General features: G+C 58.1%; 2 protein-coding genes and 1 long non-coding RNA gene across 4 annotated transcripts in view; 1 reads left to right on the forward strand and 2 right to left on the reverse strand.

Moving 5' to 3' along the window:
- Nucleotides 1–22,679, reverse strand: part of CLU (clusterin) — a 124,268-nt gene that overhangs the window by 54,259 nt on the left and 47,330 nt on the right.
- On the forward strand, nucleotides 201–1,925 carry LOC137854977 (uncharacterized). The gene is made up of 4 exons (XR_011095473.1): nucleotides 201–633; nucleotides 1,036–1,125; nucleotides 1,319–1,435; nucleotides 1,554–1,925. It is a non-coding gene; the product is annotated as an uncharacterized lncRNA (long non-coding RNA).
- SCARA5 (scavenger receptor class A member 5) lies at nucleotides 522–22,469 on the reverse strand. 2 transcript variants are annotated; one of them, XM_068679015.1, is made up of 9 exons: nucleotides 22,277–22,469; nucleotides 21,257–21,379; nucleotides 18,312–18,440; nucleotides 14,513–15,187; nucleotides 10,047–10,127; nucleotides 7,386–7,484; nucleotides 4,551–4,599; nucleotides 3,455–3,645; nucleotides 522–1,945 (listed from the first exon to the last, which is right to left on the reverse strand). In XM_068679015.1, the coding sequence occupies exons 2-9, from the start codon at nucleotides 21,366–21,368 to the stop codon at nucleotides 1,809–1,811; spliced, it is 1,473 nt and encodes a 490-aa protein (XP_068535116.1). In that variant the 5' UTR covers nucleotides 21,369–21,379; nucleotides 22,277–22,469; the 3' UTR covers nucleotides 522–1,808. The 2 variants fall into 2 exon arrangements, with proteins under 2 accessions (XP_068535116.1, XP_068535117.1); XM_068679016.1 differs by lacking the exons at nucleotides 21,257–21,379; nucleotides 22,277–22,469 and adding an exon at nucleotides 19,675–19,694.

Genomic DNA, 22,679 nt, shown 5'->3' on the forward strand with positions numbered 1-22,679 from the left:
AGTGTGGGGGGGTCCCCATGGGGTCCCCAAGTCCCTGGGGGGGGTCTCTGTGGGGTCCCCAAGTCCCTATGGGGGTCTCTATGGGGTCTCCAAGTCCTTGGGGGGGGTCTTCGTGGGGTCCCCAATTCCCTGTGGGGGTCTCTATGGGGTCCCCAAATCCCTGGGGGGGAGTCCATAGGGTCTCCAAGCCCTTGGGGGGGGTCTCTGTGGGGTCCCCAAGCCCTTAGTTGGTGTGGGGGGGGTCCCCATGGGGTCCCCAATTCCCTGGGGGGGGTCTCTGTGGGGTCCCCAAATCCCTGGGGGGGGTCTCTGAGCCCCCCAGCCCCTGGAGGTGTCGGGGTCCATCTGTGGGGTGCCCCGCCCTGCTGCAGCCCCCCCAAACCCCACAACCAGCCCTCCCATCCCATTGGGACCCCCCCCCCCCCCCAATACCCCGAGGCAGGGGCGAGGAGCCACGGGGGGGGGGGGTCTCCCCCCCTGCACCCCAAAAGCTTTGAAACCAGGTTTTGGGGCCGCTGGGAGATAATAAAAAAGCTTTATTTGGGATAAAACATTTCGGGAAGCGGGGGCCAGGCCGGGCGGGGGCTCTCGGTGACCCCAAGAGTGTCCCCAGGTGGGGTGTCCCCACTTAGGGTGTCCTCAACTGGGGTGTTCCCAACTGGGGTGCCCCTTCTTGGGGTGTCCCCTGTTAGGGTGTCCCCAATTGGGGTGCCCCTTCTTGGGGTGTCCCCTTTTGGGGTGTCCCCAATCAGGCTGTCCATTTTTGGGGTGTCCCCAATTAGGGTGCCCAATGACAGGGTGTCCCCAATTGGGGTGTCCCCTTTTGGGGTGCTCCATTTGGGATGTCCTCTCTCAGGGTGCCCCCTCTTGGGGCATCCCCATTTGGGGTGCCCCCATTTGGGGTGTCCCCAATCAGGGTGTCCCCATTTGGGGTGTCCCCAATTGGGGTGCCCCTTCTTGGGGTGTCCTCTTTCAGTGTGTCCCCTTTTGGGGTGTCCCCTCTCAGGGTGCCCCAATTGGGGTGTCCCCTGTTAGAGTGTTCCCAATTGGGGCGCCCCTTCTTGGGGTGCTCCATTTGGGATGTCCTCTCTCGGGGTGGCCCCTCTTGAGGTGTCCTCTCTCAGGGTGCCCCCTCTCGGGTCATCCCCTTTTGGGGCTTCCCTACTTGGGGCGTCCCCTTTCGGTGTGTCCCCAGTCAGGGTGCCCCAATTGGGGTGTCCCCAATTAGGGTGCCCTCAATTGGGGTATCCCCAATCAGGGTGTCCACTTTTAGGGTGCCCAATGACACGGTGTCCCCAATTGGGGTGTCCTTTCTCAGGGTGCCTCCTCTCAGGATGTCCCCATTTGGGGCATCCCCTTTTGGGGTGTCCCCATTTGGGGCGTCCCCAATTGGGGCGTCCCCTTTTGGGGTGTCCTCAGGGTGTCCCCATTTGGGGTGCCCCAATTGGGGTGTCCCCTTTTGGGGTGCTCCATTTGGGATGTCCTCTCTCAGGGCACCCCCTCTCGGGTCATCCCCTTTTGGGGCGTCCCCATTTGGGGTGTCCCCATTTGAGGTGCTCCAATTGGGGTGTCCCCTTTCGGTGTGTCCCCAGTCAGGGTGTCCCCAATTGGGGTGTCCCCTTTTGGGGTGTCCCCTCTTAGGGTATCCCCAATTGAGGTGTCCCCAATTGGGGTGCTCCATTTGGGATGTCTTCTCTCAGGGTGGCCCCTCTTGAGGTGTCCTCTCTCAGGGTGCCTCCTCTCGGGTCATCCCCTTTTGGGGTGCTCCCATTTGGGGCACCCCCATTTTGGGGTGCCCCCCCCCCCCCTCACGGCGCCAGGCACTTGACGCCGGCGTCCTCGGCGTGGCCGCAGTTGGTTTTGCCCCAGCTGGAGAAGCCGCAGCGCAGCAGGCTGTCCTCGGTGCCCCTACAGGACACGTCGTCCATCCAGATCCTGCCCGTCCCTATAAAAAAAAAACAAAAAAAGGGGTCGGGATGAGCCCCCCTCCTCACCCAGGGGGGGTCCCAGACATTGGGATGCTCACCCAGGGGGGTAACCCTATATTTTGGGGGTTCCCCAGCCACCCAGGAGGCACAATCCTTGTTTTGGGGGAAAAACCCCAAAAGATGCATGCTGTTGTCCCAAATATGAAGCATTTAGGGGGCTGTGGGTGGGTGGCACCACCCTGTGCCCCCCCCCGGGGGTATCCAAACGAGGTGGCACCGAGACTGCAGCACATTTGGGGTCCCCTAAAGGTGCTGACAGGGTCACCGGGTCCTGGAGCTTGGGGTGTCCCCCCCAAGGACCCCAATAGGGTGGGCACCATGGTCCTAGTGGGTGGGGAAGGGGTTACAGAGACCCCCCACCCCCCCCCGGGCTTGGGAGTTGGGGGGCGGAAAAGGCCACCAGGGTGGGTGCCAGGCGATGCCGTGAGGTTTTTTAAAAAGGTTTTAAAAAATAATAAAATAATAATAATAAAAATAATAATAAAATAAAAATAAAATAAAATAAAAATAATAAATAAAATTTAAAATATAAAAACCAAAACCCTTTTGTTATTCCAAAAAGGAAAAAAAAATCAGAAGTCTCATAAAAATAAAATAAAAAAATATAAAAATAAAATAAAAAATACGAAAAATAAAAATAAAATAAAAATAAAATAAAAATTAAAAAATATATAAAAAATAAAGCCCTTTTGTTACTCAAAAAGGAAAAAAAATCAGAAGAAATAAAAAATATAAAAATAAAAAAATATGAAAAATAAAAATAAAAAAAAATAAAATTAAATTAAAATAAAATATAAAAAACAAAACCCATTTGGTATTCCATAAAGGAGAAGAAAAAATCAGAAGTCTCATAAAAAGAAAATAAAAAATATAAAAATAAAATAAAACATATGAAAAATAAAAATAAAATAAAAATATAAAAAACAAAACCCATTTGGCATTCCAAAAAGGAGAAAAAAAAAATCAGAAGTCTCATAAAAAGAAAATAAAAATAGAAGAATAAAATAAAAAATACGAAAAATAAAAATAAAATAAAAATAAAATAAAAATTAAATAATAAATAAAAATAAATAAAAATAAAATAAAAATATAAAAAACAAAACCCTTTTGGTATTCCAAAAAGGAAAAAAAACAAAAACAGAAGTCTCATAAAAATAAAACAAAAAATAGAAAAATAAAACAAAAATATGAAAAATAAAAACCTTTTGGTATTCTAAAAAATAAAAAAAAATCACAAGTTGTGTCCAGCCCCCAAAAAATAATCACCCCAATAAACCTTTCTTCCAAAAAACCCCAAACACCGGGGGTGGCGGCTGCGCGGCGAGCGGCTGCGTGCTCAGCACCGGGACTCAGCTCCCCCTGCAGCCCTGCAACCACCCCATTATTTTTTTATTTTTTTTAATTTTTTTCCCCAATTTGTGGTGTCCCCCCCCATGTCCCCAATTTGTCCCCAAATTGTCCCCCACCTTGTCCGAAGCGGGCCATGCGGTACACCTCGTCGGCTCCTGGGAAGCCCAGCATGCGGCACACCACGTCCCCGTCCTTCTTGTCCCAGCCGTCGTCGCACACCGTGCCCCAACGCCGCTCGTGGAACACCTCCACCCGCCCCTCGTGGGGGCCAGAACCGTTCACCAGCCGGATCAGCCCCTCCTCGACCCTGGGGACATCGGGGGGGACATTTGGGGACATTAGGGGACATCAGAGGACACCCGGAGACACGCAGAGGGGACCACGCAACCGCGTCCCTAAATGCGCGCACCTCCTGCGCTTGGAGAGCTGAGGGGTTTTGGATTTTGGGGTTCCAACCCCCCAACCCAACCAATTTTCCAAATTTTGTGTTTTTTTCTCGCTTTTAGGAATTCCGCCACCCCCTGCCCAGGTCCCGAAGTAGGCTCAGATTTTGGGTGCAGCCCCCACGTGCTGCGATTTTACCAAACCTGCCTCGTTTTGCACTTTGTGCCGAATTGGGGGTGAAGGCGGCTTGGGGGGGACACCAATTAAAGGAATTTTCCCCAAATTGGGGAAAATGTTCCCTAGGAGGGCACGCTCGCTGGGGATCTGGGAGATTTGGGGTTTCCAGGACCTGCTGGGGCCAGGCTCCAGGGTGGATCCAGACCCCCCCCCAAGCCTTTCTTTTTCTTTTCGTGCGCCCTGGGGGCCCTGCAGCTGGAGCCGGGGATGCGCTCAGCATCGGGGCCACGGGGAAATACCCCAAAATTGCTGCCCCTCGTGCTGCAGGGGTGCAGGATCAGACCCTGGGGGGCTTCAGCCACAGCCCCATCCCTCCGGGCGCAGCCCCCCAGCCCCTTCCCTCTGCATCACCCCCAACGACCCCAAAAATTAATTTCTCCTTTTTTTCCTCCGTGTTGCTGCGCCCGTTTCTTCCGAGCACCCCCAAACTCCTCCTTTCCCTTCCCCAGCGAAGCAAAGGGGGAGAAATAAACTTAAAAAAATAATAAAAAAGTGAAAAAAGGGGGTGATTCTTTGCAGCCCCCTTGGGTTTGGTTCCCATCGCCACGGGGTGATGGGGGGGAAAGGGAGATGCCCCCCCAGGAGCACTTACCCAGCTCTCCGCCTCGGTCCCCCTTCTCTCCCTTGGGTCCTCGGTCACCTGGGAAGAGGAAGAGGAGAGGGGATGAAGCTCGTGCCGGGGGGGTGGCTCTGGGGGGGGGGGGGGGGGTTCTCCTTGGGGAAACTGAGGCACGAGGCAGCAGCGGGGCTGCCGGCCCCTTTCCTGACTTTTTATGGGGAGAAAAATCCCGGTGCCAGGGGACCCCCAGAACCTCCCCATTTTTGCCTCTTCCATCAGCCGAGCCCCCCCCAAACCCCTCGGGGTAAGGGAATGGGATCTGGAGAGAGGTGCTGGAGCTGCACAAATCCCTTCTGGGGGGGGTTTTGGTGGTGTCCTGGGGGCCAAAATTTTCCTCGGAGCAGGGCCCTCGCTTCCTGCAGCAGGCTGAGCCCGCCGGCACCCAGCGGTGCTGCGTCAAGGGGGGGGCACGGCTGAGCAAACACGCAGCCTCCAAAAATGGGGTTATTTCCACCCGGAAAGGCGAAATTATGAGGTCAGCTCTCCACCATGACACATCTCAGAGCCCCCCCACCCAGCTCCAAAGCAGCCCCCCCCCCCGGCCCCGCTCCGCGTAGAGAAAGCCACCAAGGACGCAGCCGCAGCCGCCCGGAGATTTCTGATAAAGCAGAAAAAAATAATAAATAAAATAAATAAAAAAATAAATTAAAATAATAAAAAATAAAATAAAATAAAATAAATAAAAAAATAAATAAAAAAATAAAGAAATAAAAGCACACAGGAAATTCTTGCCCTTTAACTCGGAGGCTCTGGGAAGCCGAAATCGCTCCCCCCCCCCCCCCCCCCCCACGGGCAGCCCCAGCTGTGTCAGATGGAGAAAAGCTGCCCGGAGCTGATGGGAACCAGATGAGGAAGGAGAGGGGCTGGAGATGCTGCTGCTGGGCTGCACGTGATGAAAAAAAGGCAGAACACAGCCCTTGCGCTGCTGTCCCTGCTTAAAAAAGCAGTTTTTTTCACCCAAAATGATGCCGGCACCCCGTTGGCACTGCCACCACCACCAGGATGTGCGGAGATTTAGGTTCGGAGGTGGAGGGGAGTAAAGGGGTGCCCCGAGCCTGGAGCCCCCCACCCCCCGTGTCCTGTCCCAAAATTTGTGCCATCCTGGGGCTGGTACGAACGGGACCGGGACCTTTTGGGGAGCGATTTTGGCTGAGGATGAGGAGGGAAGAGCCGGGAAGATGCCGTCAGGGAGCGAACCCCATGAGCATGGTGCCTCCTGCTCCATCCCCGGAGCTGACGCTGCCCACGCAGCCTTGGCTTCTCCCAGGCTGTTTCTGGGCTCTCCCTGGCAGCTTTTTCTCCTTTTTTTTCCCTATTTTTTTCCCATTTTTCCCTATTTTTTCCCCATTTTTCCCTATTTTTTCGCAGAGCAGCTCCCTGGTGGGCAGGGGGGCAGCCCGGCGGGTGGCACCGCTGCTGCCAGGGCTTGGAGCATCCCTGCTGGGACGAAATCCCAGCTGAGCTGGAGAGCACCCCCCCCACCCCGTATGGAAACGAGGAAAATAATCCCTTTTGGGGGGAATTTTAGGGGAAAAGACGTCAAGGAGGAGAAAAACGTAACAAGGGGAAGCAACGAGGAGAGGAACGCAACCGGGAGAGGAAAGGCCACCCCCGGGATGGCTGGGGGCGCTTTTTTCGCCCCAAAAAAGCGTTGTGCTTTGAGCCAGGGATTTTGGGGAGAGGTTTTGGGGTCCCCCAAGGCAGGCTGCCGGCTCTCCTGCGCTCGGGGAGGGGTGTGAGCCCGCTCCGAGGGGCGTGAGCCTGGTGGTGCAGGAAAGCAGCCTGCGCTCGAAGCCTGGGCTTGGAGAGCTGCCTCGCTCCGGGTCTGTTTCCTATCAATCTCAGAGAATCCCAAAAAGCGTAGAAATTCGGCACTCGCCGCCAGCGTGCTGCGTGATTTATTGGAGAAGGGGTTTTTGGGGCGAAACTTCCCTTATCTGAGCGCTCTGACCTCCGGATTTTGGCCCTGGGGTAGGACACACGGGGCCCGGAGAGGGCGGTGGGAGCGTGGGGTTGGTGCCATCACCAAATTCCCCCAGCTGCCATCAAAGCTGCCCTCAGGGCTCGCTCCTCGGATCGGAAGAGCCAAATCTGCACGGGTTTTGCCTGAAATTTGCATGGGTTTTGGGGCTTTCAGGAAAAAAAAAATAAAGCCTGCACAAAGGAAGCTTTTGCACAAGGAGCAGCGCACGGGATGAACCCAAAAAGGGGCAGCGGGAGTAGGGTGGTGCTGGGCAGGGCTCTTCCTGCCTCCCCCGCCCACCCCCAGTGGGTGTTTTGGGGCGGAAAGAGGCTGTTTTGGGAGTTGTTACCCGTCCCAATTTAGATTTAGGCTGCAGCCTGGAGATTCTTTTAAGAGGTCTCCCTTAGTGCTTAGGGTGTGGTGAGGTGATGGAAAACCAGGGGGAGCCAGAAGGGGACCACAAAAAAATAAAATAAAACAAAATAAAACAAAATAAAACAAAATAAATAAAAAATAGAAAAAATAAAATAAAATAAATTAAAAATAAAAATAATTAAATAAATAATATTAAAAATAAAATAAAAAAAATAAAATAAAATAAAACAAAATAAATAAAATTAAAAATAAATAAATAAATAAATAAATAAATAATATTATAAATAAAATAAAATAAAATAAAATAAAATAAAATAAAATAAAATAAAATAAAAAAGCCTGGCACAAATGGGGTGCCCAAGGCCAGGCTGGGGGCAGCCTGGGCTGGGGGCAGGGGACGTGCCCATGGCAGGGGTGGCACTGGGGTGGCACTGGGGGGGCTCTGGGGGCCCTGAAGGCTGCCCCTTACCTCTGAATCCTCGCATCCCAGGTGGCCCCGGAGGGCCGAGGTCCCCTTGGTCCCCTTTCGGGCCACGCGGCCCCGGTGGTCCTCTCTCCCCGGGCAGCCCTGGAGGATGGGGAGAAGCAAAGGGGTCACAATATAGCACCGGGACCCCCCCTCAGAGCCCCCCACCCTTGGCACCGATCTGTGCCCAAACTGGGCTGGGCTTTGCCAAACTTTTTTTTTTTTATTATTATTTTTTTATTTTTTTGGAATTTTATTTCCAAAATATCTAATTCCGGGCAGGTGAAGCCTCCGGGGATTTTGTTTTGGTTTTGCTGTTTAAAGAAAAAAAAAATATATAAAAAGGAAAAAAAAAGAGTTTTGGGGAGGGCTCTGGGACAGCAGGGTTTCCACCGCCGTGGGGGTAACGGGGCCATGAAATATGGGGTTTTATGGGGTGCTGAGCCCCCCGTTTTGGTGTGGGTCCATCATCGGAGTGGGGTGCAATATTTTTGGGGACGGATCCTGCCACCCCCGTCCTGCTGGGGACAGAAATCCCTCGCCCAGGGGGGGTCCTCGGCAGCCCCGGTGCCGTCCCCGAGTCCTGGGCGCCAACCCCGGTGCTTCTAGGGTTGGCTGGAAATGAGAAACAGCCTCGAGCTTGGTTTGTAAATCGGATTTCTCTCAAAAACAATGGTTTGAGTGAAGAACGGGGAAAAATAATAATAATTAAAAAAAAAAGGCATTCTTGAGATGGAAAAAAGCCCCCTACGGAGAACCCGAAACGTCAGACCCCCAGCACTGACCTGATGGGTGGGGGAGCCCAGGGGGGCTGCCCCATAAGGGCTGGGGGCCCCAAAAACCCCATGGGAGCTGCCCCATAAGGGCTGGGAGCCCCCAAAACCCCATGGGGGCTGCCCCATAAGGGCTGGGGGCCCCAAACACCCCATGGGGGCTGCCCCATAAGGGCTGGGGGTCCCAAAAACCCCATGGGAGCTGCCCCATAAGGGCTGGGAGCCCCAAAAACCCCATGGGGGCTGCTCCATAAGGGCTGTGGGCCCCAAAAACCCCATGGGGGCTGCTCCATAAGGGCTGTGGGCCCCAAACACCCCATGGGGGCTGCCCCATAAGGGCTGGGGGCCCCAAAAACCCCATGGGGGCTGCCCTATAAGGGCTGGGGGCCCCAAACACCCCATGGGGGCTGCCCCATAAGGGCTGGGAGCCCCAAACACCCCATGGGGGCTGCTCCATAAGGGCTGTGGGCCCCAAAAACCCCATGGGGGCTGCCCCATAAGGGCTGTGGGCCCCAAACACCCCATGGGGGCTGCTCCATAAGGGCTGTGGGCCCCAAACACCCCATGGGGGCTGCCCCATAAGGCCCCAAACACCCCATGGGGGCTGATCCATAAGGGCTGGAGGCCCCAAAAACCCCATGGGGGCTGCCCCATAAGGGATGGGGGCTGCCCCATAAGGGATGGGGGCCCCAAACACCCCACGGGGGCTGCTCCATAAGGGCTGTGGGCCCCAAAAACCCCATGGGGGCTGCCCTGTAAGGGCTGTGGGCCCCAAAAACCTATGGAGGCTGCCCCATAAGGGCTGTGGGCCCCAAAAACCCCATGGGGGCTGCTCCATAAGGGCTGGGAGCCCCAAAAACCCCATGGGGGCTGCTCCATAAGGGCTGGGGGCCCCAAAAACCCCATGGGGGCTGCCCCATAAGGCCCCAAACACCCCATGGGGGCTGCTCCATAAGGGCTGTGGGCCCCAAACACCCCATGGGGGCTGCCCCATAAGGACTGGGGGCCCCAAACACCCCATGGGGGCTGCCCCATAAGGACTGGGGGCCCCAAACACCCCATGGGGGCTGCTCCATAAGGGCTGGGGGCCCCAAACACCCCATGGGGGCTGCCACATAAGGGCTGTGGGCCCCAAACACCCCATGGGGGCTGCTCCATAAGGGCTGGAGGTCCCAAAAACCCCATGGGAGCTGCCCCATAAGGGCTTGGGGCCCCAAAAACCCCATGGGGGCTGCCCCATCAGGGCTGTGGGCCCCAAACACCCCATGGGGGCTGCCCCATAAGGGCTCGGGGCCCCCAAAACCCCATGGGGGCTGCCCCATAAGGCCCCAAACACCCCATGGGGGCTGCCCCATAAGGGCTGTGGGCCCCAAACACCCCATGGGGGCTGCTCCATAAGGGCTGTGGGCCCCAAACACCCCATGGGGGCTGCCCCATAAGGGCTGGGGGCCCCAAACACCCCATGGGGGCTGCTCCATAAGGGCTGGGGGCCCCAAAAACCCCATGGGGGCTGCCCCATAAGGCCCCAAACACCCCATGGGGGCTGCTCCATCAGGGCTGGGGGCCCCAAAAACCCCATGGGGGCTGCCCCATAAGGCCCCAAACACCCCATGGGGGCTGCTCCATAAGGGCTGGGGGCCCCAAAAACCCCATGGGGGCTGCTCCATAAGGGCTGGGGGCCCCAAAAACCCCATGGGGGCTGCCCCATAAGGCCCCAAAAACCCCATGGGGGCTGCGCCTTAAGGGCTGGGAGCCCCAAAAACCCCATGGGGGCTGCCCCATAAGGGCTGGAGGCCCCAAAAACCCCATGGGGGCTGCCCCATAAGGGCTGGAGGCCCCAAAAACCCCATGGGGGCTCTGTACACCCAGGTCTGGACGCTTTAATCCTTACCTCGCAGGCCGGGCAGGCCGGGCAGGCCGGGCTCCCCCTCCATCCCCTCGTGGCCTGGGTCTCCTTTGGGTCCCGGGGGCCCTGCAACGAAGAGGATTTGGCTGCAGGAGGCCCTAAATGACAACGGGGGACGATGCCAGCAGCCCTGAAGGACGAAAACGACCCCTTCACCCTGTTCCACACGCCTGAAAACTTCACCTTGCAGCTCCACCTGGGCGCGGGCCTAAGTTTCCTGGAATTTCCTTCTACCCTGTGACATCTCCAGTGAAATATCTTCCAGGAAAGTTTAAAAATAAATAAATAATGTATTTTGGAAGCACGGAGATGAGCCTACAGGAGGGGATTTGAGGCACAGAGGAGGCTAGGAAGGAGCCACCAGCTCTCGGCAAGCTCTTGCAAGGCCCAAAATCGGTGACAGAGCCTGCTAGGGGCCAGCTCCACCAAGCTGAAAGCAATTAGGAGCTGAGCCCGCTGGAAGAAACTGGACGGGATGAAAAAATAAATAAAAGAAATAAAAGAAATGAGTCATGGGATGATAGAAAATTGGGCAGAGAGAGGCCGGAAGGGTCATCCGGTCGCTGTCCTGCCCCAGCCAGGGCGATAATTGGGAATTGTTAAGTGTTGTTTGCTTAGAAACCCCAAAAGCCACAATCTTATGGTCGTGCAGAAAGCTGTCAGCCAGAAAGCCTCACGGGGAAAAAAAAAGGGTGCAAAACACGCTGGCGCCCAGAAGAGCAGCGAGGAGAGGATTTGGGGTGGGAAGAGGGATCTGCTGGGCAGGGGTGCCACTGCATGGCCTTAAATCCCCTCGCTGGCCTGCTGGAGTTTGAAAAGCCGAGTAGATGGACCAAAAAAAAAGAAATAGGAAGGAGATGAGAGCATGAGCAGGTGGTGCTGCGCCCAGCCAGTGACTCCCTGTGCCCTAAAAGAGCCTGAGGAGGCCAAGCCCTGTAGGACCCAGTAAAAGCTTTGCAGAACCCAGTAAAAGCTCTGGAGGACCCAGTAAAAGCTCTGTAGGATCCAGTAAAAGCTCTGCAGGACCCAGGGACAGCGAGGGTGAGGATGGAGGAGCACGGAGGGGTGGCAAGGAGAGGCCCCTGTGCCAAGTCTGTCCTCACCCCACCAGGCTCGGGGCTTGTGGTTGGGGGCAAAAACCCCTCTCCAGCTGCCCCCTGCTCTTCTCCATCCTCCCGAGCACTGCAGCTGGGCTGGTGTGAGTGTTCAGGAGAAAAAACCTCTCCAAAATCCTCTGGATGAGGCTTTTCGTGCCGGCCAGATGGAGCCGGCCGGCAGCACGTCCCCATCCCACCCAGCGCGTTGTGCAAGCGGCCGGGGCTGGCGGCGGGGCCGGGCACCCTCCCTCGCTGCTGACACCGTTATTTAAGACCTGCAGGCTCGGGCCAGGGTGGCTGCAGCTGCTACGAAGCCACATCTGTCCCCTCCTGGCTCAGCCGGCGGCCAGAGGGAGGGAAAAGCCTTGGCAGCAGCCCCGGCACTCGCTCCCATCTGCAAGAAGCTCCAGGAAAACGCTCAGCCCGTGCTCGGGGGGGGGCTGGCAGCAGCGTGAATTCCCCTCGCCCCTGTTGAACCTGCTAACATTTTGGCCTCCCCAAAGTCCTCGGCGAGGGGCTCCAGCCTTGAAAACGCAGCTGGGGACAGGGCTGCCCCCAGCCCACCCTGGGCTTGCCGCCTGCTGCTTCCTCCCCGTTGCTCTTGCGCCTCAAATCAGGGGGATCCCCACGCCCCCCACAGCCTGCCCAGCTGTCCCTGACCCTAAAGAGCTCAGCCCTTTCCTTTCCCACCCAGCCCAGGCGTGCAGCCCCCTCCCCTCTCTCGTTTCACACATCTTTGGAGCCAAACGAAAGCTAGAGTCGGTGGTCAAGGGTTGGGAGGGATGGGATGGTTTTTTGGGATGGGCTGCAAGAGGAGAAGAGCAGGGGAAGGGGAGCGTGGAAAAATGGGGCTCTGTGGTGGTGGGGTGGGGGGTGAGTGAGGGGACCTGGTGGGCTTCCTCCCTCGTGTGGAGCACGAGCAGGGTACCAGCTACAGAGCATCCAAGGTGATGGAGACACCTGAACCCCACAGAGACCCAAACCTGATGGATTTGATGCATCCCAAAGCACCTGAGACATCCCCATGGGGCATCACCATGCCATGGGGCTCACTCCCAGCACCCCCAAAGCACCACGGACACCCCCCTTGGCTTCATACACCAGCGAGGGGAGCTGCTAACAAGATGCCCTCGTCTTACCCCAAATCACGGAATCCTAGAATTGGACTCGATGATCGTTACAGGTCCCTTCCAGCTCGGGATATTCCATGATTCCATGATTCTAAAAGAGCTGCTAACAAGATGTCCTCGTCTTACCCTGAATCATAGAATCCTACAATTGGACTTCATGATCCTTATGGTTCCCTTCCAACTCAGGATATTCAATGATTCCGTGATTCTAAGGGAGCTGCTAACAAGATGTCCTTATCTTACCTCAAATCACGGAATCCTAGAATTGGACTCGATCATCCTTACAGGTCCCTTCCAACTTGGAATATTCCACGATTCCATGATTCTAAGGTAGTTGCTAACAAGATGTCCTTGCCTTAACCCAAATCCTAGAATCCTAGAATTGTACTCGATGACCCTTACGAGTCCCTTCCAACTCAGGATATTCCATGATTCCATGATTCTAAGGGAGCCACTAACAAGATATCCTTGCCTTACCCCAAGTCGTAGAATTATAGAATCCTAGAGTTGTACTCGATGACCCTTATGGGTCCCTTCCAACTCGGGATATTCCATCATTCTAAGAGAGCCACTAACAAGATTTCCTCATCTTACCCCAAAACATAGAATCCTAGAATTGGACTTCATGATCCTTACTGGTCCCTTCCAACTCGGGATATTCTATGATTCTATGATTCTAAGGGAGCTGCTAACAAGATGTCATCGCCTTACCCCAAATCCTAGAATCCTAGAATCCTAGAGTTGGACTTCATGATCCTTATGGGTCCCTTCCAACTGGGGATATTCCATGATTCTAAGGGAGCTGCTAACAAGATGTCCTCATCTTACCCCAAATCCTAGAATTGGACTCGATGATCCTTATGAGTCCCTTCCAACTCACAATATTCAATGATTCCATGATTCCAAGGCAGCTGATAACAAAGTGTCCTCATCTTATCCCGAATCATAGAATCATAGAATTGGACTTCATGATCCTTATGGGTCCCTTCCAACTCGGGATATTCCATGATTCTAAGGGAGCTGCTAACAAGATGTTCTTGTCTTACCCCAAATCCTACAATCCTAGAATCGGACTTCATGATCATTATGGGTCCCTTCCAACTGGGGATATTCCACGATTCCATGATTCTAAGGGAACTGCTAACAAGATGTCTTTGTCTTACCCCAAATCACGGAATCATAGAATTGGACTTGATGATCCTTACAGGTCCCTTCCAACTCGGGATATTCCATGATTCTAAGGGAGCTTCTAAAAAGATGTCCTTCCCCAGCTTACCCCAAATCATGGAATCATAGAATCATAGAATTGTACTCTGTGATCCTTATGGGTCCCTTCCAACTCAGGATATTCCATGATAATAAGGGAGCTGCTAACAAGATGTCCTCGCCTTACCCCAAATCACAGAATCCTGGAATCCTAGGATTGGACTCGATGATCTTTACAGGTCCCTTCCAACTCAGGATATTCCATGATTCTGTGATTCTAAGGGAGCTGCTAACAAGATGTCCTCATCTTACCCCAAATCATAGAATCCCAGAATCATAGAATTGGACTCGATGACCCTTACAGGTCCCTTCCAACTTGGGATATTCCATGATTCCATGATTCTAAGGGAGCCACTAACAAGATGTCCTCATCTTACCCCAAATCCTAGAATCCTACAACTGGACTTCATGATCCTTACGGTTCCCTTCCAACTGAGGATATTCTATGATTCCATGATTCTAAGGGAGCTGCTAACAAGATGTCCTCCTCATCTTATCCCGAACCATAGAATCATAGAATCACAGAATTGGAATTGATGACCCTTACGGGTCTCTTCCAACTGGGGATATTCCATGATTCCATGATTCTAAGGGAGCTGCTAACAAGATGTCCTCATCTTACCCTAAATCCTAGAATCTTACAATTGGACTTGATCCTTATGGGTCCCTTCCAACTTGTGATATTCCGTGATTCTAAGGGAGCTGCTAACAAGATGTCCTTCCTCATCTTACCCCAAATCCTAGAATCCTAGAATTGGATTCCATGATCCTTATGGTTCCCTTCCAACTGGGGATATTCCATGATTCCATGATTCTACGGGAGCTGCTAACAAGATGTCATCGCCTTACCCAAAATCATAGAATCCTAGAATCGGATCCGATGACCCTTACAGATCCCTTCCAACTCGCGATACTCCATGCTTCTAAGCGAGCCGCTAACCAGATGCCCTCGCCTTACCCCGAATGATGGAGATGTTCCTCAGGGCGACCGAGTGCTCCCAGTCCTTGAGCCTCAGGTCCTCGGTCACGTTGCCCAGGATGGCCAGCTCGTGCTTCAGCTGCTGCTCCATGGCGATGTGGACCAGGCGCATCCGCCGCGCGTCCTCAGTGGCGTTGCTGATCAGCACCTGCAGGTCCTGGATGCGGGCTCGGTGGACGTTCACGTCGTAGGAGAAGGTCCTGTTCATGGCATCCACGGCCCCGCTGGCGGCCGTCACCTGCTCGCTCAGCCCCTCCAGCCGGCTGCCGAGGTGGCTGAGGAGGTGCTCGTGGTGCTGGAGCAGCAGCCGGCTGCTGTTGCCTTCCACCGCCAGCCTGTAGGTCTCCTGCTGCGCCGCGTCGCTCTGCTGGGCCAGGCTGTCCCACAGGCTGGACACGGCCCTGTCGGTTTGGCTGGCTTGGCTCTGCAGGCTCCAGAGAAGCCCCTCCAGCTTCTGCAGCGAGCCCGTCAGCAGGAACAAGGAGTCCGAGTGGTTCTGCAGCAGGTCCTGCAGCCGCCAGACGTGCTCCATCACCTCGCCCTTCAGCGGGAGGTGCAGCAGCTTCAGCTGCACGTCCCTCAAGCTCTCGTTCAGGCGGTTCACGTTCCCCAGCAGCGCCTTCAGGTCCTCGGGGGACGTCTGCGGGCGGGAGACTGCGAGGGAGAGACGGGAGGGGGGCATCAGAAACCCCCCCGTGGAGATGGGGTTGATGGAGGGGTGCGGCCCCGCTCCATCCTATACAGCCCCCCGGGATGGATGGGGACACCCCTGATCCAGCCGCTTTGATCTCAGCAGCTCGTAGCTGTCCAGTAAGCCCAGTGGCACCCAGTAAAGCCCAGCAGCACCCTCAAACCCCCCACCCAGCCTGGGGGCATCACCACCCCCTGCCTCTCCCTGTGACGCTGGGTCTCCAACACATCCAGGGCTGGGGAGGAGGGACTCGAAGCCAAACTTGCAGGAATAATGAGAAATAAGGGGAAAAAAATAATCAGTGTTGTTCCTTCGGCGGTGTTGGGGTTCAGCTGGAGCAGCCCCGGCACCATCCTGCCCATTTCCGAGGAGGAGGAACCGATGGAGGACATTGGGTTGGGATTAAGATCAGCGTTTGGATGAAGGCATCAGCTTCCCCGCAACAAAACCGAGGGGAGAAGAGGCCCCAAGTGGCCATCACGGGCAGAAATCCCAAAAAAGGCAAGTCCTCCAGGGGCTGGGATGCACGGGCACGCTCCCTCCCCTTCTACCTGTGGTTATTTAGAAATATGGGGTTGCCCCAAACCCTATAAACGACTTCCAAAAACTCATCCGGCACAACCGCGGGCGCGAGGCTGAGCCGGAGGAGCAGGAGATGGGCGGGTGCTGGTCCCACACAGCCTCCTCCCACCCTCCCCGCCTCGGACACCCAAAATATCAGCCCGCTGCCAGCTCCAGCACGAGGCCTGGCAGCCCTGGGGCTGAGCTCATGGTCCCCAAAGGGCTCGGCGAGCAGCTGCTCCCCCCCCACACCCCCAAACTATTGTGTTTTCGGGACAAGCTGTCTTCCTGGCTGCCGTCCCCACCGGTTCCTGGCCCTAATCCCCAGCCCCAGCCCCGGGTCCTGCCCTGGGAGCACCCATGAGCTGTTTTAGTCCATCCCAAAAAAAAAGTAAAGGATCGCAAGAGCCCTGCCCCAAGCCCTGTCAGCCCTTCCTGCTGCCCCAAAAAACGGGGCACGAAGGTGCGCAAAGGAGTGGGATCAGCCTCGGGTTTGGGCTCAGACACCCCAGTGCAGAGCTGTGCTGCAGGTGTAAGCTCTGTAATACCAGGATTTAACCCAGACCTTGAAAAAAAAAAAGCCAAGAGAGTGCTCAGGCGTGGTTTGGTGCCGTTTTTGGGCGCAAGAAGGGCTTGGGCATGAATCCCACCCCCATAACCCCAAGCGCTGGGTCTCCAGCAGCCGAGCCCAGCTCCCCGCAGGCTTCAGCCCCTTCCCCAGGGTGATGGGGACTGAGCACCAGCTCCCCCTGAGCCCCAGCTTCACAAAAATCACCTTTTCCCCTCCTTTTTGGTGCCTGGAGGAGCTCAGGCAGAGGAGCAGCTTGCTCATTTTCCACCCCTTTGCCACGGAGCGGGGACGCCTGCCCGGGCCAGCTTCAAACCCACACCCGCCCCGGGAAAGGATGCACGGGGCTGCTGGGCACCCAAAATATGGGGTGGGATGGAGGCTTTTTTGGGTTTTCCTCACGTCCCCTGGGCAGAAAGGGAGCAGCTGGAGCACGGTGGGGACAGGCAGGGCTCAGCATCCCCCCTCGGAGCTGCCCTGGTCCCACACCGAGGTTTGGAGAGCTCAGCCCCAGCCCCGAGCTGTCCGGGAGGGTCCCCTTGGAGCCGAAATCCCTCCAGAAGGAGGTTCTCCCCCATTAACAGCCCTACAACGAGGCGCTGGCAGGCGGAGCAGCTCCCAGGGCCCCAATCCATCCATCGCCTGCTCATCCACTTCATCACCACTTCTTTCCACCGCCCTGCTGAGCCGCCGCTTCTCCTCGGCCAGCGCTTTTGGATGCTCCCCCAGCATCCAAATTTTTGGCTCTCCAGCCCACGGGGTCTCAGGGCTGGGTCCTGCTGCTCTCCTGCCATCAGATCCGGGGTTTCGGCACCCCCAAAGGGGTCGGTCCCCCCTCGGTTCAGCTGCATTTTGCCTCTCCGAGGCTCCCATCCGCAGCCAGGAGGGCGAGGCGATTTGACCGGGGGTCTTGCTGAAACCTGACAGCCGAAATCCTGGCTCCGGGAGGGAGGCTTTGAGGATGCCCACGGCTCCAGCTCTCCCCGCTGTCGTCGGGGGCCCTAATCTCGTTCCTGTTATTGCTGGAGCTGCTCTCAGGCGAGCAGCTGTAGCTCAGCCCAGGACATGCGCGCCTGCCCCGAGCCCTTTGCACAATTCGTGGCATCCCCAGCGCAGGGCTCCTCGCTCCAACAACAACATTAAAACAATGTAATGCAAGAAATCAGTGGGAAAGGCGTCCAAATTCCAGCGAAACCTCCCTCTGTCCCTTCCCCAGCCCACGGAAAGCTAAAATCTGCCCTTCGCAACAGGCACGGGCTGGGCGGCGAGGAGGGAAACGAGGAACCCGTCCTGCTCCCTGCTGCAGGGGACCCACCAAAAAAAATCACCCTCAGACCTAAAAGGGGCTCGTGGAGGGGGGGCAGAAATCGGATCAGCTCTGCCCGGCCCTGGGGAGCGCTCGGGGGCTGGAGCAGGGAGGTGCTGGGGGGGTCCAACCCGGGAAGCGACAGGCCCATGCCTTGGAGCATCCTTGGGTTCATCGGGGCACCCATGGGAGCCCCCTGCCCTGCAGGACCCACACGGGGGGTTACAGCTGCTCCGTGGGGGGCTCTCAGGGGTGTGGGCATCCTCCCAAAAACAGCGAGGGGGGGGGACAAGCCAGCAGTGAAGCCAAGCACAGGGGATGCGTGCGCGGGGCTGGGAGCAATTAGAGGCACTCGTGGGCAGCCTTCCCGTCCCTGCCCTCTGGGCTCTGCCCCCGCGCTCAGCAAATCCAAGGAGGGGAGGTTGGAGGGATGTTTTGTGCAGGGATAATGTCCTGCCTACGTCTGAGAGAGCCTGGGGGTCCCCAAAAGGGTCCTGGGGGGGGGTGTCTGTGTGCACAGAACCCCCTGGATGCCACCGGTGGCCACGGCACCCCGGAGAGATTCGGGCTGCCAGGTTTTAGCCCTCCCCAAGGCAGCCTGGAGAGATGCCCCCCCCAAAAAAAAAAACATCGCCCCGTGCTCAGCTCTTACCTGCGAGGATGAAGACTCCGACGAGGATGAGGAAGACGAGGAGGTAGAGCCCCAGCACGGCGTACTTCAGCGCCGCCAGCGAGCCCAGCCGCCCGCAGCGCCCGGCCGCCTTCATCCTGCGCCCGGCACCTGGGGACACAACGCGGGGTCACTGGGGGGGGGGGCTCTGCTCCCACCCACAGCCACCTCCGGGGGATTTCGGCAGCCTCGTGGCTGCGGGGAGGGGGGCAGCACGTCTGTGTGTGTCTGTCCTCATCCAGAGATGGGGGGCGGAGGGCTCGGTGGGGACCCCGGGGGGAAAACAGTGGCACGGAGGAGGAAAAAACGAAGGAAAGCACAAGGGGAGCACCTCAAAGGCTCTCTCAGGGTGAAGCCAGCACCAGGGAAAAGCCCTCTGCTTCGGGGCTTCGCCCAAACCTGTGTTTTGGGAGAGTTTGGGCGATGCTGGGAGGCACAGCCCCAAATCCGCGAGGGACAGCAGAGATCCTGCCACCGAGGGGAGGTGGGCGAGAGCCTGCGCCCCGCACGGGTAAATCCCAAAACGATGCAACACAGCCCAGAGCTGCAGGTGGACCCGGTGCCTCCAGCCCCAGCCCCAGGGCTGCGGCACCACTTGGGGTGGATGCCTCGGAGCCGCTTGGTGAGCCCGGGGGCACTGCGCAAACGAGGGGGTGATGGGGTGGTGGTAACCCCAAGCAAAAGGCACTTCTCCAAGAGGGGTTTCCAAGAGCGGCCGGGAACCAGCAGCTTCCCACGGGCTGGAGGGTGCTGCTGGGTCTGCCCCTCACCATATCCCAAATGTCCCCATGGACGCCGACTAAAGGAAGAGGAGCAGAGCCCCAAAACTCCCAGCCCCTCGGTGTTTGGGTCCTGTAGTCCCATTGCTCTCTGCCCTTTAAGCCCCAGGCACAGCCCTGGACCCCCCAGCTCCAGAATTAATCCAAAAAGGTGAGGCACAACAGCCCCAAAACCAGGCCCCCTGGGGAGGGGTCCCCCTCCTGTGGCCACGAGCGACGCACCCAGAGACATCCCCAAAGCCCACCCCATCCCACCCCAAGGACCTACGGGGTGCTGGAGGGACAAGGGGCTGGGTTGTCCCCTTCTCCATCACCTCACAGCCCTTGGGCAGAGCCCCCAGCCCCTGAAGGGTTACGCTGGGTGTAGAGCTCAACCTGGGGACGTTTTGGGGCTGAGGGAGGCTCGCCCAGGCTCTGAAATGATAAACCGCTTGAGGTCACGCTGGCTGACCCCTAGATCCCAAGAGAAGCCGGGTTTGAGGGCGCCTGGAGCAGCAGAAGGTGTAGGGCAGGGCCCCCCATCCTTTTCCCCCCCCTCCCCAACCCACCAATGTGCAACTCATTACCCGCATGCGGTTCCCATTTGCTGCTCGGGGCGGGCTGTCACCGGCCAAACAGCTGGAGCCGAGGGTTTCATAATGAGGAAAGCTGCAATATTTTTCTGACATTAACACTTAGATCAGGTCCTGGGAGACTCCGGGAGGAGCTGGCCCCGCGCCCCGAACCACCCACTCCTCCCTTGCCTGCGCTCGCCGAGCCCGGCTTTCACAACAGCGCGCTCCGAGCGGCCCAGGGGTGTGCTCCGGCCCCGTAACCAAGGGGAAAAGCAAAATATTTCTCCCCTGCCCACCCCCGGGGGAGCCAGGCTGCGGTTTGCCCGGCCACGGAAAGAGGTGGGGGCCGGGAGCAGGCAGGGCTCGCCCCCAAACCTGGGGTGGGAGCAGAAGGCGCTGGGTTTGCGCCCAGGGTGCAGCATCCATCCTCACCCACCCCAATGCTGGGTGTTTCCCCGAAATCCATCCTCGTGGGCTCAGGGCTGGCCTTGCCCCTTGCTTGGGCATCCCAAACCACGAGGTTTGGGAGCCTCGTGGGGTGACAGCGAGTTTGGAGATGTCAAATCTCAGCTTTCACTGGCACTGGAAATGCGCCCCGCGGCCCCGCAGCTGTCCCCAGCCCCAGGGTCCCCAGCCCCAGTAAGGCCACATCGCTGCTTGCACTGAGCACCACGAGCCACCTGCACCACGCCAGCATCCAAAAAACAATTTGGAACCTCCCAGAGCCTGGCTGCAGCCTGTCCCGGGCTCCCCATCACCCCCCCCGGCGATGCCCCAAGCGCCGCGCTCCGGTGCCTGAGCCTGGCAAGGCGAGACCCCCATCCCCACGGAGCTGTGCCTGGGGGGCACGGCGCTGCTGGGAGCCCCCCCAGAACAAGCCTGGTTTGGCTGGCAGCCTCCAGGTGGTTTCTGAGCAAAGCTGCCAGCCGAGGGGACCTCTCCCCTCTCCGCTTCAGCCCGTCCCGGCTGCAGAGGCCTCGTGAAAAAAATCCTGGAGGGAAGCTGGGGAAACGCCGTGGTTTGCATCCCTGCTCTGTCTCCTTCAGGGGGTTGTTCCAGGGGACAAAATCTCCTGGCAGGGACCAAACCAGGATGGAGAGCAACACAGACACTACTTGACGGGCCACGAGGAGAGGAAAGGAGCTCAGCAAGGCCACGGTGGAGGCAGGGGTCCCATGAGAAATGCGGGTCCCACCGCGCCCCGGTGCCACCAACCCCCCCGTGGGGCATCTCTGGACAAGAGCACACACACGAGAGCAAGAGTTTGGAGGAAAAAAAGTCGTGTTCTGCGACACGCATCCACCAGGGACAATGCCCTGACCCCAATGCCCTGACCCCAACGCCCTGACCCCAACGCGCCCACCAGCAGCCCCCTCCAGGCGCAGGGATTCCTCCTCGGTTCTTGTCGTGGTTTCTGCATCCCTGGGACCCACAGATCCTAAGCCAGGCCAGATGCTTTTGTCCCACGCAGGGACAAATTGCTGAGCTGCTCCCCGGGGGAGCCAAGCCCCCGTGTGCCCCCCCCAGGATCTCTCTGGGTTCGTGCCACCGGGATGAAGAAGGGAGCAGAGGGAGCGGTGCGCCGTGGACTCACCGTCCTCGCAGAGGTTCAGTTTGGAGAGGTTCCTTCCCTCGAAGGGCTCCTCGAAGACGGAGCCGTTCTCCCTCTCGCCGAAGGTGTGCAGGTACATGGCCTTGTTCTCCATCCTCCTGTCCCCTGCGGGGCCGAGCGGGCAGGTGAGGAGCTTGGGGACCGTGCCACGTCCTGACCCCGCTCACCCAGCACGGCTCGGGATGGAGCAGGGGACCCCGACCTGCTCCTGGGGGACCCCAATATCTGCTCCTGGGGGACCCCAACCCGCTGCCGGGGGACCTCTCACGGGGCAGAGGTGGCCACATCTCAGCGCGAGGTTTCTTGCCAAAGCCAGGATGGGTTTGGAAGCCCCCCAAGGAAGAGCCGGACCCCGCAGTGACCCCATGGAGAAGCCACGGGCTAGCTCAGCAGCAGCTGGCAGCCTGAAATGCCCACCACCAACGCAGACCCCTGGCTTGGGGGGGGGGGCGAGGAGGGGCACCCACCACCCACGAGGGGCACCCAGGACCCCCATGGGGGTTGGGGTGCCCCCACACCACCTCTAGCAGCACCCCAACCCTGCTCTGGGGTCGGGAGGCTGCAGCTCAGCGCCTACCACGGGGGGGTCCTTACGGCACCTGCCTTTTGGGGGGGCAGCCCCTCACGCCCCCATCCCCGCACTGCTCTGCTGGGGAAGGAATTAAAGCCCCCCCACCAGCCCTGCCAGGCTGGGCCAGCCGTGCGCCCCCAGCCCCACTCCCCGAGCCCCCACATGCTCTGCGGGACCCCCCCTCTCCAACTGGGGAGCAGCCGGGGGGCTCCGGCATCACCCTCCCGACCCCAAGCATGACCCGGGGGGGGGAGCAGCGAGCACGGAGGCGACCCCCGGGGGTCTCGGAGGGATGCTCAGGGGGCGCACCGGAGGCTTTGGGGAGGCAGCGACCCCCGCGCAGCCCCCCGGGGCGCACAGCAGCAGGCAGGGGGGGTCCATCCCCACACCCTCCCCCCCCCAAATTCCCACCGCTTCTCCCCGCGACTCACCGGGGGCCGAGCCCCGCAGCCCCCCCCGCAGCCCCTCTCAAGCCCGGCGCTGCGCGGCGGTGTCGGGGACGGGCGCGGACCCCCCAGCCCCAGGCGGGGCGGCCCCGAGCTCCCCCCGGCAGCCCCCCATGGGTGCCCCCCGAGGCCGAGCAGCGGCTGCGGGAGGCGGCGGAGCTGGAGCCCGAAGCTGCGGGGCCGGGAGCTTTTTGTAGGAGGGGGGCGGGAGGGGAGAGAGGGGGGGGCGCCGGGCTCCGCACGCCCCCGCGGGGTCGTCCCCGCCCCGGGGAGGGAGGAGAGGGATGGGAGGGGGAGCCCGGGATGGGCTTTGGGGAGGGGGGGGAGAAGGCAGGACTGGTGTGGTCCCACTGCCATCGCTCCCCGGGGGATGCAAGGGGGATCCTTC

The sequence above is a fragment of the Anas acuta genome, chromosome 3 (assembly GCF_963932015.1).
Source record: "Anas acuta chromosome 3, bAnaAcu1.1, whole genome shotgun sequence".
Lineage (NCBI taxonomy): Eukaryota > Metazoa > Chordata > Aves > Anseriformes > Anatidae > Anas > Anas acuta.

Excerpts from the sequence above, each read along its gene's own strand:
- SCARA5 (XM_068679015.1), bottom strand. The coding sequence starts at position 21,368 with ATGGAGAACAAGGCCATGTACCTGCACACCTTCGGCGAGAGGGAGAAC. Across the intron at positions 15,188-18,311 it reads CGGAGTCTTCATCCTCGCAG|TCTCCCGCCCGCAGACGTCC; the intron begins GTAAGAGCTGAG and ends TCTCCCTCGCAG. Across the intron at positions 10,128-14,512 it reads GAACATCTCCATCATTCGGG|GGCCCCCGGGACCCAAAGGA; the intron begins GTAAGGCGAGGG and ends TCTTCGTTGCAG.